We start from the raw sequence: 13,100 nt of genomic DNA, 5'->3' as shown, positions 1-13,100 counted from the left end.
CTAATACACCGGATTGTAATGTAATAAGAGAGGCAGATAATAGTCTGGATAAGTTTGATTGATTTTAGATGCGGGAAATTTAAAAGTTTTTTTTCTGTAAATGTGATATAATTAGCATTTGTCACAATGATTATTAGATTTTAATCGTATAATAAAGAAAAATGTTCATACTTAATCTAGCAACTCTACTTCATTAATCCACTACACAAATATCCTCTAAATATACTCAGCAAACATAATCCAATAAGATAAATTGAGTACGGTGAAAAGCAATGGGAAAAACACTCTGGAAAATCTATCGATATTAATAGCATTATTTCTCGCTTTCTGAGCCGGTGTTATAGGGGGGTTAACAGGTAAGGGAGGGGGCGAAGCATTGCCAGGGGCCCCGGCCATAAGAAGAGGGTTATCGGGTTTAGGAGAAGATGCTTCGAACACAGAGGTTGATTTCCTTTTTTGAGGTGGAGCTGGAGGTTTCGGCAGGTCCGAATCTCCTAGAACGATGTTAACTAAGCAATACTCCATCAGGGCCATGAAAACGAACCTAAACCCATATTACAATTAAAAACATGAATGCTCATTCACCATTTTGTCAAGAATCGGCAAACTTACATAGTACACGCGGACATAAAAGCATCCACAGCTTTCAAATACGACACTGGTGGTAAAGCTGCCTGGCTTTTAGCGTGTTGAGTGGAAAGGGTGAGGAGGGACGTTACCCCCAATGTAACGCGAGCCGGCGCAGCCTCTGGTTTTATCCAAAAAGAGACCCACTAAAAAGGGCAAAAAAGATATGTTTCCATGTTACACAGAGTGTTCCGCAATTGAACGTAAAATACTAGTTTGAGCCAAAAGTGGTATAAAAGTTGGGTAAAAGCTAAAATATGAACACCCTGTGTATTCCAGTAACAAAGAACATTCGGAATTTAATCTGTATAGCAAACTAGTATTATCATATTTTTATCTCTTAATTTCGGGCCAACCTATATACATATCGAGGGACTTACAGACATAATGACGATTAGGCACGTTGGAATGTATGTGTGAAAAAGGTAGTATCCAAGACGCCTTTTCAGCTGGAAAATTACCTCCAGACATGTAAAGTTCCCTATAAAATTGATCCTGAAAAAACTATAGTATCAAACCGAATTCCTACCAGTTGAGTACACCTGCGTGCAATCAGCTGTATGGTTTTTAACTAAAGCCAATTGCGGCAGCTCGATATTCTCATCAACCACTAAAGGCACGTCCGGATCCCATTGAAAAACCATGTCGTCAGTGGTGTGGGACACTAAAAAATTAAACACTCTATAGGTATTAGAATGAAATCAGAGATAATTTCCAACATACAACTCTCCATCTGAAGCTTGCATTCCTGCGTATCATGCGGATATATCATAAAGTTCATGGCACAAGACAACCTCAAAGTCAGCCTAGAAAGGGTCCTTCGTTATAATTTGAAGCGATACAAATTAGTCTCTAACATACTTCACCATATAGAGTATGGTTTTGTCCTTATAGAGCCACATGTAGTGGTTGGGAATGGTCATAGTCTGAAAGGTGACGCTTTTCGCGTTCTTGAAAAACGAGTCAGGCCTCCACATGTTCTTCAACCAGTCCACCTCCAACAACCTATACTCCGTAGTCATATTCTCAGGTAGCCTCAATCTATGATCCTTCCACGTCTGGGCAAAGAATATATCTGCGGCATAGGTCATGGAATTCTCATCTATACTGTCTAAGCCCATTACGGTGACGTGGAAGAACACTTTAGTGGGATTTCCATCTTTCTTTGGAGGCCTCATCTTGTCGTACTTGCTGGGATCTTCCGGGAGGATGTCTCTTATTGTTAAACCAGTTCTAAACACACAAGCAGCTAGAGGGTAGTAAGTTCTCGGGTAATTACTTACGCGATTTCGTCTGAGTCATGATCAGACTTGTGGTCCGAATATTGCTCGTGGTAAAACTCTATAGGACAGAGGCTGAAATTCGCATATTGAATTCTTTATTAGAAAAAACCCTCGACCGCCCTCTTGACACAATAAAGGGCTTTGAAGGGAGTTCGAGCGTGCAATCAAGGTCAGTAGTTATTTGCATCTTTTCTCTTTTGAGTCGCACTGAATGCCTCATTACTAGATTTAAGGGAAGTGGAGGAGTTTAATGAGGTTGAGCTGTAAAACTAGCAGGATTTTTATTGAGGGGTGCGCTATACTGAGATGCCGAAAAGTGCTTTCAGCGGGGCATCGCTATACTACAGGGTGTACTCACGAGATAGTGTCTCCAATGGCGCTATAGCGCTCCAGAAGGAATATCAGCAATATTTGCAGGGTAGATTGCAGATGCCTCATTTCTTATCAGTCGCATTTAATGGCTAAACAACCACATTGAAAATACGGCCCGACGAGTTTGTGACTCGAGAAAGGCCTCAATGTCCCTTTTTAACTACGTGCAAACCTAGACAACACGAATGAGAAACTGACAATAAAGGAGAAAATAGAAAATTGCGGTAATACTTCATAAGTGCTGACTGCGGCTCTTTTCCGTGTTTCTTAAGCACGCGGGATTGGAGCTTTTTCGGTTCAAGTGATCCATAAAATTAATATTATAAAGGCTCGTTTTTTAATGCGGGATTATTCGCTCAGAGTCCATGTAGAGCTTATGATGCGATGGTCCCTCGTGGAGTGACTCAGCGGCCGAAGGAAAATGCAGGACGATGTTCTGAGTAAACATAGTTGTTATGGGCAATTACTTATGTAACAAAGACTGATGATCTAAGGAAGTAAAAGAAATCAACGCGATGATTTGCATTCGGAGGAAAGTGAACCGCGATAATTTCTGCAATGAGGAAGGCGATTATCCACAGATATATTTAGTTTTTTACACATTGTTTCGCTGTTTAGTGCAGCGTGAGGAAATTGCTTCCCGCCTCCAAAAAAAATTATACAGGGATGTAAACCGATACTTTTTTTACACACGAAGATAGCGTACGAAAACAGGCAATTTCGAAGCGCATATAGTCCAAAAGTACGTCGGGTACCTGCCTATAATAAGCTCGATAAACATACGTTACATAACAATTATCAAACGTGACAATGCCGAAAACACAACACAGGACTGAGTACGACGATATAAATTAGCGACTTCCCTATAATGTGAAGTAGCTGAGATATTCATTAACCTCATCTGAGGCTCCGATTTATTTAAAAATTGGCCCAAAAGTTAGAAGGTGCGTGCAACGGGGCCATTAATTCAGTAGACCGTTCAAAATACGTCTAAATCAGGCAGAAAATTATACGATTTCCTATTCATACACTGAACCCTGTTGAGCCGAAAGCACCCACCTACCTTGTTAGGACGCCCTCAATTAATTCCCAAAAATTGATGGTTTCTAGTAGATACACATGGGACTGGCATTGAACGAAAATCGTGATTAGACCGTGATGAAAACCAATGCTGCAAAGGTATAATTTCCTATTAATCAATCGGATTATTAGATGAAATGACCTTTAAACTCTCTGGAAACCACCGACTTTTCAAGGTATATACATATAATTTGGATTTTTTAAACAGAAAAGCATTTATTATCACATTTTATTATCCGATAACAATTCCACTCCAAATTCGGAAAAGATGAAGCTTTTTGTTTGGATGGTTTGCTGCTTGGTCCGAGCTAATGCTGTAAGTACAGGGTGTCCCATATTCGACTCTCAATATGGGGATCTCGGGAACCGGAGAAGATACACAGTGGGTTAAATGAAGGCAAAGTTGCGTCTTTATGAGAGGAGTACTTTGCCTTTTTATTGTTTAAAAATTCCATTTACTTCCAGGTATATCCGAAAAAAAAAACGAAAATAGCAATTTTCGTTTTTTTTCGGATATCTCCGGAAATAATTGGAATTTTTAAACAGATAAAAAGTACTCCTCTCATAAAGGCTCAACTTTATTTCCATTTAACCGATTTGGTATCTTCTATGGTTTTCGAGATCCCCATGTTGAGAGTCGAATATGGGACACCCTGCACATCTATCCATAACATAATGAAGATAATATCCGGAAGTAGAGCCCTCAAAGAAGCATTCTTCAAAACTCAACCCTATTGAAACATTCCAATACGCCTTAATGCAAACTTTGATCCGGATCGATCTCTATAAGCTGATTTTCAGGCAATCTAATTGATCCCTGAAGATACCCAACCAATCCAATTAGCCAATAGGGATCAACCTGCTTCAGATCATAATTTCCAGAAAGGCCTTGTTTGTAGCTTTACCAAGCCCTCATTGATGAAATAAGGTTACAATAGTGGAATATGGATTGGCGTGTTTTGAATTGGAAAAGGTATCGTCGGGTAAATCAAAACTTCTCACTTCTGAAGCTGCCTATACAACGTCCATCATATTGTCAAGATAAGTAGTTTTTTTTTAGAAAATATTGCAGTTGTGAAAGAGCATAAACCGCTAGTAACTCACGAGGAAAAATGCGCCACTTTCTGTATCAATAAAAAGATCAATTTGGTAGGTGGATTATCAAAAATTTCTGGTCATAAAAAAATTAATTGTAGATGAGTGATGATAGTGCGGCATCTGCAACTCCCCTAAAATCCGAATGGGGGAATAAAGCAAAGGCCAATTATTTGAAAACTTGGAGAAAGTTTATCAGGCTTGTGCTGACAGTATGTATTTTTGTTGTTAATTAAGGCAATATTTGTCAGCCGTGTTTATTTCTCAGCTGACAATAAGGCGGATGCATGAGAGACTGTTTAAAATTTCTTCCAGTGTCTGAAAATCGAAGCCACAAAAGTAATTTCTTGAGTTTTCCCTATTTGTGCTAATGCTTAAATATTGCATACCTAAGTTCAGTATAGAATGACAAGTTCTTTGATTCTTCCTTGAAACATCCCATATCTGGTATTGAAGCAAACCCTCTTTCACGATGGCATTGAAATAGTTTCTTTATTATTAAATAAAAATAAAAAGCAAATGTTGTTGGACTTTATTCTTCGCAAATATACAGCGAATGCTATTTTACTTTGGGGTTTAAAAGTACTTGGGAGAGTTAGTCTGTGTCCACATTTTTCAGACAAACTTGTGATTCATTGCCATTGACTAAAGCTGTAATTCAAATGTCATTTCTGTCAAACTGAAACTGTCATTCGGAAAACTAGAAGAGAAAATGCTAATTCGTCTATAAATTGTTTTTGGCCTGTATCTCGCAAACTACAGCAACCACTGTTATTAGTCCCACTTGTTAACTGAGTTACGAAATGAATATACCTGCTTTCATTACATAATTACTTCCGTCATTAAACCCGTTTAGTTACCGATTTGAATTGAGAAAATTGTCAGTTTATTTGTCAAACTAAAAAAAAAGATAAATGTATTCCGGAACGTTAGCAGAAATTAAAAACTAATTAATAAGTAATTTAGGAAAACTGAACTCCAAAACTGGAAAAACCACTGAAATAACTTTTAAAATGGCTTGTTTTGAAATATGTTTTTTTTTTAGATTAGTTTGAAATATCGTTTATTTGTGAAATCTGATCGTTTTCGCTATGGGCTTTAACTGATGAAAGGCTACATTTGCGTCCCAACGATTAGTGATTCCCAACAAGTCCACACAGGATTGAGTCATGGAATAATAGTCATGATTAGATGTGAACAACTTAGACAATGGCGCGCAAAATTATATACCACGAAAACCAGTAATAAAAAGGTATAATTTCCTTTTAATTAATCGCAGATAAGCTGACCTTCAAATTTATATGCATTGACTTCTAAAACTATATAATCCGTCTCTTTCAAACCAAACACCAATCGTGTTACTGCTGTCAAAGGCTATTCGTCCATAAAAAATATTTTCGAAAATTGAAAAAAAAAATGAAAAGTATCATTTTGCTGATGTGTGGTCTGGTGTGTGCAAATGCAGTAAGTATCTTTTAGTACCTATTTAAATTTACCGGGAGAAATATTCTTTTAGTTTTCCCTAGAAGTGATTTTCATGTTTGCTATTTCCCTTAAAACAATTTTTTCAGCTTGATCAAGACCTCATTGACGAAAAGAAAGGAATGGTAATGGAATATGGACTGGAATGTGTAGAATCCGAAAAAGCAACCACAGGTAAAAATGCATACACCCAAATTCAGATCAACTTTAAACTTATCATCCACCAATTTGTCAAGATTACAGCTTTTTTATTATTTTTAGAGGACATTGTTGCTATGAAGGAGCATAAACCTCCAGTAACCCACGAAGGGAGATGTGTTATTTTCTGCGTTAGCAAGAAATTGCATATGGTAAGTAAACTGTTTCTCATTTTTTCATAACTACATATAGGCATATGATTTAATCATCAGATGAACGATGATGGTACAATCTCTCAAACTCCCCCAAAAACCGAGTGGCTGGATAAAGTAAAAGCCAATGATCCTGAAGTGTATGGAAACATGGAAAAGGTGCATCAAGCCTGCATTGGTGGTAGGTACAGTGTAGTCGCCTTCAAGGGAAATTTTTAAGGAAGTTTTTTTTCTTAGTTGAAAATAAAGAGGACGGTTGCGATACAGCTTACGAATTCGTGCATTGCATGAAGACCGAGTCACAGAAGGTAATGTTGAGTTAAATTTAATTTAAATGAATTAAGTTAATAAGTCTTTGATTTCAGTATGGAATTGACAAGCTGTTTGCCTGATCTTAAGAGGAATAGCTGAAAAAACTTAACAAATATTCATCACTGTTAGACAGCAGTTAGATTCTTTATAATTGCATGAAAAATGTTTTGTTGATACGACTTATTACTGAATAAAACAAATTGATAAAATATTTTAATAGTGCATTTTTTGTTATGAAATAGACTGAAAACAGGCTCAGTGTCCTGGACAACCAAAACATACCGAGCTTACGATAATGTTTGCAATTTCCATCGAGATACTACTGTTTAATAAAATGCCTGTAGGTTCCCGATGAGAAACATGGGAAACATTAATCCTTAGGTCACATTTAAAAAGAGAATTTCAAAATTTGCCCGAACAATAGAGAAGCGTAAACAGGACCAGATATAGTTTGTCGTACATATTCATTCTTTCCCCCATTAGAAAATCATCAACAAATAGTAACGAGAGTACTTGAACAAATTTGGACGAGTTAGTCAGTGTCCGTACTTTTCTGCATAACCACAGTGTATTTGCATTGGTCGCAGTCTTGCCGAATAGCAACGAAACTTGCCGAACTCGTATCTCCATCAGAAAAAGACAAATTCGTCTACGAATGTTATTGGTAGCATGTTGCTCATAATAAAATTAGATTTAAAGCACAAACATGTTTGGGATATCGAGGGGGACGTTCAAAATCGATGTCTCGTGTAAAGTATATTCCATCACCGCCAATCGAGAGAACCTAACTTAAAATGAAGATGGATGGAAATAATGTTTACTTATTTTTTACTTCTAATTCGAGAATAGATTCACATCGATTTGAAGTCTGTTTACGTTGAATGAACCGTATTTCCACATTTTGGAAAAATCAAAACTGACGCGAGTCCGCTCTAAGCCTAAACTTAATTTTGTTTATTAAAAGTAATAACGAAGGTGACTACTTTTAAACTATATGTCCTCTGGGATGAAAAAGGATATTTTTGGATATTATACCATACTTAATAGGCGCAGAATTGGGGTAGTCTGGAAAAATGTATTTTAAGATTTAGCAATTAATAAACCATATACTTACTGTCGCTTTGCAAATTTTGAGGGCGAAAATCCCAGAGGTCCTCACTGGAGCAATTGAATTAAAGAAATACATGAAGTTAATCACCCCAACGTGCTTTATAAGACTGGTCAAATTAGGTTGCATTGTCACTTTGATGTCAATTTTCGCAATTTTGAAACCGTAAATAAGCTGCTAATCTGTATAGATTTCGCATAAAATCTTTCATTATTAATCAACTGATTTAAAACAGTTCAGTTACAACACACTCGTTAATGCGAAGCGGAAGTTAAACTTTAAAAACTAATTAGAAAAATTTGCGAATAAGTCTGCAACTAATAAATTAAAATCGAATAAGTTACGCTTAAATGCCCAACTTCAGATACCAAATTCTATAATTTATATGCAATTAATCACGTCCTGACTTACCTAATTTTTTTAGACATATATAAAGGACGGGAGGTCCCTTTTCGGCATTTCATTTTCGCGTTCAAGTTAACAACAGAAATTCTGTGAGCAATGAAGCTCGTGCTGCCAGTATTTATGGTGCTCTACCTTAACGCCTACGTCCATGCAGTAAGTACTTATTCAGGTTTAACGTTTGCCTCAAAAATTTATTGATTCAGCTTAGTCAATCATTGGTTGAGGAAATGACGGAAAAAATGAAGATGTACGGTCTAGAGTGTGCCGAAACTGAAAATGTTTCATCAGGTACTTTGTGACAAAGCCAAAAAGCAGCATTGATTAGTAAAAATTTGCATTAATTTACAGACGATTTGACAGCCCTCATACAGAAGCAAGTACCGAAAACCCACGAGGGCAAATGCGTTATCTTATGCACTGCTAAGAAGCTGAATATTGTAGGTGAATCTGTATTTCATATACTAGATGTAATTTCCCTTTAACAGATGCGCGATGACGGATCTATTGGAGAAGGCGATGTGGAGTGGTTGGCTAGAGTTAAAATTGATGATCCGGATGTGTATGACAAAATGATAAATACGCATAAAAAATGTATAGCAGACAGTAAGTACCCTTATCATATTATTGGAGATATTTCAGGGAGAATAGTACTCTGCAAAACCACTTTGTAGAAACGTCCGATACTCCTTGATTAGTCTTAATTTCTGTTACTTTTTAAATTGTAATTCTATTATAGCTGTAGATAATGAGGACCTATGTGAAAAAGCTACTAGGCTCACTATTTGCATATTTATTGAATCAAAAAAGGTAAAAATCTACTATCATATTCGTTACATCCTGCAACCTTACTCTTTCTTCAGAACGGATTGGACAAATACCTTTAAAATTGAGCACACCACGACGGAGCAAATCTATAGTCAATATTAGAACTAGAAGACTAAATATTAAAGATATTAGGTATAAAGAGAGGAAATATTAAAAATACTTGATATTGTTTTATTTGAAAAAATCTTATACACACCGCAATAACAATTACACTCACATTCGCTTTCTTACAAACAACACCAGAATATTTGGCTTTTACTAATAATCCTACCATTAAAATTAAGAACTGCACGCATCAACGTTGGTATTGGTAAAAACCCAGAACACTATAGACATGGGGTCAATCTCCATGATATTTTGCCTCTGTATCACCTTCGGTTCAAATTTTGGTAGATTCATATTGCTGTCGAGCTCTAATAGCTTCCCATTCAATTGCACGAATCTAAAGTCTGCAGTTGTAGACAAATGACAGTAATATTTGCTGTTTACCTTACTGGGAAAATAGGTCGCCATCGGCCTTTAAGGAGTAGGAATATATTTCTGAGTCAGAGTGCAATTCCTTTACTTGCACCAAACCTTTGTAATTATTGATGTTTACCCCAAATACTAATACATGTACAAAAACGTTTAAAATTTTAATCGTTAAGAGGGCAGCTCGTAAAATTTACCTACAACTGCAGCCCCATCTTGCCAAAGTTCATTATATTTGGCACAATGAGCATAGAGCCGAATTCTGGCATCTCCTTCAGTTTTGGTAGTGATCACTTTTCCCCCAACCAACTTCTTATATAAGACACTCAACCACCAGTCCTAAATACACATAATTTCAAAAAATGTCTCAGCATAGTAAAACACTCACAGGGTTGGGGTAATATGTGTCGTTTATGAGGGCATAATCTCCCTTAAACATGCTCTGCCTGACGACCACATCAATAGCCATTTTGGCACTGAGACCCAATTTGTCTATCCAAAGGAAACTGCCTAGAAACCGGTCTGACATATTGGGAGCCCCTCCATGCCAAGCAGTGGCAGTTTCACCTATAAAAATTTCTCTAATTCTGCGAAAACCATTAAGCTTATTTCGCGTTTTCACCCAGCCAAATGGGCTTATCGAAGTCTTTAATTAAGCTAGTCACGCTTTTGACTGCATTAATGCATGACTCCAGGTAGTCAAAGTTCTCTGGATCTACAAATTCTTCCCAGGTCACATTAACACCGCTAAAGTAATAGCTAAAAATACGCTTAAATAATACATTTTTTAGTCAAATCAGCAGCTTACTGATGAAAGGTCATGGCAGTAATAGCTTCATATCCGGCTTTTAAAAACTTCAGCAAATACTCCTCAATGTATTTAGTTCTCAATCTCGTAACTGAGGGGCCAATTAAACTAGAATTTGCATAGAATGGATATGTGTTTAGCAGCTCCCTTAAAAAAATATAATCAATTCCTAGCTGTGAGGCATTTACCAAGGTATTGAACTTTTTCGGATAAGAGTTGGGCTCTAAAAACTAGATAAAATGAGGAATACATGAATAATACTGTAATTTAAATTATTACTTAATAGTGATATGTCAATACCCACCATTGCCTAATTCCCAGTTTACAGAAAAGTTATTCTCCTGAGAGAATTCCAACATTTCCCTGGCATTCTCAGAACTCCAGGTGCCATTGTCATACCTTAGCAAGGAATTTAAATCATAAATTATAGTGACATTGGCTTTTTTGCTTAAGTGGTACAATTTTGTCCAATCTGAGGCTGAGGGATATTGTCTATTTGATTTCTGCCTGCAGACAATTTAATTGCTCACCTGTTAAAACATAGACATCACTTGTGTTCTCTTTCCGTGAAACCTCAGTTCTAGAAAACACAATTTGATCTGCTTGATTCCCTCCCACCCTCAGATAAGAAGGCGAAAGATGTTTTATCATTTTGATAAGATTTCCATCACTAGAATAATATCTCTTAAAAATTATGAATCTAACTTAATCACAATTAAACCTCATATTAAAATGTGTGAACCCATCTGTGATGACTGTGCTGTCCAACCCTAAACTCAAGTAATTTTCATCGACAACATACGAGGCTTCATCTTCGGTATCTATGTAAATTATATAGTATTCAGCATCCCTCATATGGACTCTGAGGAATATGGCTACTGCAACTAAAGGCACTAGGCACAATATAGTGAGGTATAAACATGATATTGCTCCTCCTTGTCTAATTTGTTTCACTGTGGAATAAATTAATATTTTAGCTCTTCAAAGTTTTACAGATGTTTAATGTGTGTATGAGGAAGAACTTAAGTGAGATTTGCTTGGATCAGTAGAATAATAATATAATATGTTATTAATCCATTTATTCCTGTCTAAAACCATTTTTAAATCAAATGATCAATTGTCTAATTCCTACTTTCTTTATTTTTTTTTGTATTGACTTAAGTTAGATCAGGAACTTCCAAGTCAGTGCAAAATCTACATTACATCACAAAATCAATTAATTATTTTGTTAATTACTTCGTAAACAATTTGTCAATGTAATATGCACTCAATACATCTGCATGATATCACTTCTTGTTAAAAATAAAAATAGGCAAACTAATCCAAGTGTTAAGTAATTATTATGACATAAATGATAATTTCCAGACAAGTTTGAGATAATAATATTACTATTTTCTAGAATAGAATAAAATAGCTGATGAAAGAAAAAGAAGTCAGTATGAATAGTCTCTGTGAGAGAAGGATAATGGTGCTGGGTGCTATAGATCAATAGGCCTATAACAAAGGTTCGAAGAAGTCAGTAATAGAAGGATATATGTTAATACAGCTATTTAAGTGTCTTTAAGGACACAAAGACCCATAAATCTCTATCAATTTTCCTTTCCAGCCTTAAAACCTTAACCCTAAACTAAGCGTTCATGAGAAAGGAAAATAAATGATAAACTATTAAATCGATTAATCTGATAACATTACCTTTGGTTTTAACGTAAGCCCCAACTTGACTCAACATCCTACACGCAGCACAGTGCAAATTTAAAATATGTCGAGTTTCACTTGTTTTAAGTGCCATTGATTGATATGCGGTTAAATGCGTTAAGAGGAATGTCTGTAGTTCTACTAAGATAAGATATTTTCGATTGTTCAATGATTTTTATGAATAAATTCTGATAATACTTAGAAATTCCCCTTTATTACCACTTAATACCGTTTAGGTTCACTTCACGTTACTTGTTTACAATCATTGTTTTGACATTTCTGTCAAAGTGACAGTAGAAAATTGTTTATTTACATATCTGCATTTTTGCAAATCTCCATTACTTTTATGTTATATTATTTCTAAAGCTTATAAGGCGACTAGTAAATTCGAATGTCGCTACGAAACTCCAAAGATGTAGATCCCATTAAAATTGAGAGGACTGGGAATGTAAGGGAAGTAGGTTCTCATGCTATTTGGAGCCTTTCTTCTTGTAAACCTGGTAAGTATCCTATTTTTGTTTACCCCATGGCTTGCATTAAGTCCTTTTTTAAAGGTTTTGGAGTCGACCAGCTCAGGGATGACCGTGCAGACACATACTGGCAATCAGATGGTCAGTTGCCCCATTTAGTTAATATACAATTTCAACGAAAAACCACTATTAGCGATATATACATTTATACTGACTATAAGCTGGACGAGAGCTATACTCCTAGTAGAATTTCGATACGTGTGGGTACGCATTTTAATGATCTGCAAGAGATAGAAGTTGTTCCCCTAGTTGAACCTCCAGGTGGGACTTTTCTAAAACTTTTTTGATGGTAAAATTAAGATTTTTTCGTGTTAACTTTTAGGCTGGGTTCATGTTCCTATAAGAGATATACGAGATAGGCCAATAAGGGTGTTTATGATACAAATAGCAGTAACCAGTAATCATCAGAATGGTAGAGATACCCATATGAGACAGATAAAAATTCACAGCCCCATTGATAATCCAGGGATAAGGATAGATCTTTTAGGGACCTTTTCTACTGTCGAATTTCAGCAGCACGCAACCATTAGATAAAATCCCGATTTGCTGGACCTTAGGTTAAAATTTTATACATTTCTCATAGAAATAAAAATAAAAATGATACAAGTATATTGTTAGTGGTTTATTTAGTTCCAAAAGTAATTACTTTCACGGGAA

General features: G+C 36.1%; 5 protein-coding genes across 9 annotated transcripts in view; 3 read left to right on the top strand and 2 right to left on the bottom strand.

The window, feature by feature from the left end:
- Positions 1-123: 123 nt before the first annotated feature.
- ort (ora transientless) lies at positions 124-2,931 on the bottom strand. Of its 3 annotated transcripts, XM_066396448.1 has the most exons (8): positions 2,269-2,931; positions 1,911-1,982; positions 1,489-1,860; positions 1,351-1,433; positions 1,157-1,291; positions 1,008-1,108; positions 613-773; positions 124-544 (listed from the first exon to the last, which is right to left on the bottom strand). In XM_066396448.1, the coding sequence occupies exons 1-8, from the start codon at positions 2,346-2,348 to the stop codon at positions 217-219; spliced, it is 1,332 nt and encodes a 443-aa protein (XP_066252545.1). In that variant the 5' UTR covers positions 2,349-2,931; the 3' UTR covers positions 124-216. The 3 variants fall into 3 exon arrangements, with proteins under 3 accessions (XP_066252545.1, XP_066252548.1, XP_066252546.1); XM_066396451.1 differs by having other exon boundaries at positions 1,489-2,179; XM_066396449.1 differs by lacking the exon at positions 1,911-1,982.
- A 2,847-nt stretch (positions 2,932-5,778) lies between these two features.
- Positions 5,779-6,792, top strand: LOC136413084 (general odorant-binding protein 19d-like). Its single transcript, XM_066396452.1, has 6 exons — positions 5,779-5,921; positions 6,029-6,113; positions 6,201-6,289; positions 6,350-6,470; positions 6,527-6,597; positions 6,655-6,792. Exons 1-6 carry the CDS (start codon positions 5,874-5,876, stop codon positions 6,679-6,681), a joined length of 441 nt encoding a protein of 146 aa, XP_066252549.1. The 5' UTR covers positions 5,779-5,873; the 3' UTR covers positions 6,682-6,792.
- A 1,392-nt stretch (positions 6,793-8,184) lies between these two features.
- LOC136412997 (general odorant-binding protein 19d-like) lies at positions 8,185-9,088 on the top strand. Its single transcript, XM_066396297.1, has 6 exons — positions 8,185-8,267; positions 8,318-8,402; positions 8,463-8,551; positions 8,600-8,717; positions 8,851-8,921; positions 8,975-9,088. The coding sequence occupies exons 1-6, from the start codon at positions 8,211-8,213 to the stop codon at positions 8,996-8,998; spliced, it is 444 nt and encodes a 147-aa protein (XP_066252394.1). The 5' UTR covers positions 8,185-8,210; the 3' UTR covers positions 8,999-9,088.
- Positions 9,089-9,093: 5 nt separating this feature from the next.
- Positions 9,094-13,100, bottom strand: part of LOC136412991 (heparanase-like) — a 75,043-nt gene continuing 71,036 nt past the window's right edge. The window contains exons 2-11 of one of the 2 annotated variants that reach the window (XM_066396284.1): positions 11,911-11,990; positions 10,940-11,171; positions 10,749-10,888; positions 10,523-10,696; positions 10,219-10,441; positions 10,033-10,169; positions 9,799-9,977; positions 9,608-9,749; positions 9,434-9,545; positions 9,094-9,381 (exon numbers count right to left, since the gene is read on the bottom strand). In XM_066396284.1, the coding sequence (XP_066252381.1) occupies positions 9,219-9,381; positions 9,434-9,545; positions 9,608-9,749; positions 9,799-9,977; positions 10,033-10,169; positions 10,219-10,441; positions 10,523-10,696; positions 10,749-10,888; positions 10,940-11,171; positions 11,911-11,947 (1,539 nt within the window). In that variant the 5' untranslated portion in view covers positions 11,948-11,990 and the 3' untranslated portion in view covers positions 9,094-9,218. Of the gene's footprint in view, positions 9,382-9,433; positions 9,546-9,607; positions 9,750-9,798; positions 9,978-10,032; positions 10,170-10,218; positions 10,442-10,522; positions 10,697-10,748; positions 10,889-10,939; positions 11,172-11,910; positions 12,155-13,100 lie in introns of those variants that run through there. The other variant, XM_066396283.1, reaches the window with a different exon arrangement.
- On the top strand, positions 12,185-13,050 carry LOC136412996 (anaphase-promoting complex subunit 10-like). Of its 2 annotated transcripts, none has more exons than XM_066396295.1 (3): positions 12,185-12,413; positions 12,468-12,704; positions 12,766-13,050. In XM_066396295.1, the coding sequence occupies exons 1-3, from the start codon at positions 12,305-12,307 to the stop codon at positions 12,975-12,977; spliced, it is 558 nt and encodes a 185-aa protein (XP_066252392.1). In that variant the 5' UTR covers positions 12,185-12,304; the 3' UTR covers positions 12,978-13,050. The 2 variants fall into 2 exon arrangements, with proteins under 2 accessions (XP_066252392.1, XP_066252393.1); XM_066396296.1 differs by having other exon boundaries at positions 12,247-12,413; positions 12,455-12,704.

The sequence above is a fragment of the Euwallacea similis genome, chromosome 13 (assembly GCF_039881205.1).
Source record: "Euwallacea similis isolate ESF13 chromosome 13, ESF131.1, whole genome shotgun sequence".
NCBI classification, from domain to species: domain Eukaryota; kingdom Metazoa; phylum Arthropoda; class Insecta; order Coleoptera; family Curculionidae; genus Euwallacea; species Euwallacea similis.
Note: the sequence above shows the minus strand (reverse complement) of the source record. Positions and strands in the feature narration are given on the sequence as shown.

Bases quoted from the DNA above. Each gene is read 5' to 3' on its own strand.
- ort (XM_066396448.1), bottom strand. From the start codon at position 2,348: ATGAGGCATCTGCAATCTACCCTGCAAATATTGCTGATATTCCTTCTG. The intron at 1,109-1,156 runs GTAGGAATTCGG...TCAATTTTATAG, and splicing joins CACGCAGGTGTACTCAACTG to GGAACTTTACATGTCTGGAG. The intron at 774-1,007 runs GTAAGTCCCTCG...TGCCCTTTTTAG, and splicing joins GCCTAATCGTCATTATGTCT to TGGGTCTCTTTTTGGATAAA.
- LOC136413084 (XM_066396452.1), top strand. From the start codon at position 5,874: ATGAAAAGTATCATTTTGCTGATGTGTGGTCTGGTGTGTGCAAATGCA. The intron at 6,471-6,526 runs GTAGGTACAGTG...TTTTTTTCTTAG, and splicing joins GCATCAAGCCTGCATTGGTG to TTGAAAATAAAGAGGACGGT. The intron at 6,598-6,654 runs GTAATGTTGAGT...CTTTGATTTCAG, and splicing joins TGAAGACCGAGTCACAGAAG to TATGGAATTGACAAGCTGTT.
- LOC136412996 (XM_066396295.1), top strand. From the start codon at position 12,305: ATGTCGCTACGAAACTCCAAAGATGTAGATCCCATTAAAATTGAGAGG. The intron at 12,414-12,467 runs GTAAGTATCCTA...CCTTTTTTAAAG, and splicing joins CCTTTCTTCTTGTAAACCTG to GTTTTGGAGTCGACCAGCTC. The intron at 12,705-12,765 runs GTGGGACTTTTC...GTTAACTTTTAG, and splicing joins TCCCCTAGTTGAACCTCCAG to GCTGGGTTCATGTTCCTATA.
- LOC136412997 (XM_066396297.1), top strand. From the start codon at position 8,211: ATGAAGCTCGTGCTGCCAGTATTTATGGTGCTCTACCTTAACGCCTAC. The intron at 8,403-8,462 runs GTACTTTGTGAC...ATTAATTTACAG, and splicing joins AACTGAAAATGTTTCATCAG to ACGATTTGACAGCCCTCATA. The intron at 8,718-8,850 runs GTAAGTACCCTT...ATTCTATTATAG, and splicing joins TAAAAAATGTATAGCAGACA to CTGTAGATAATGAGGACCTA.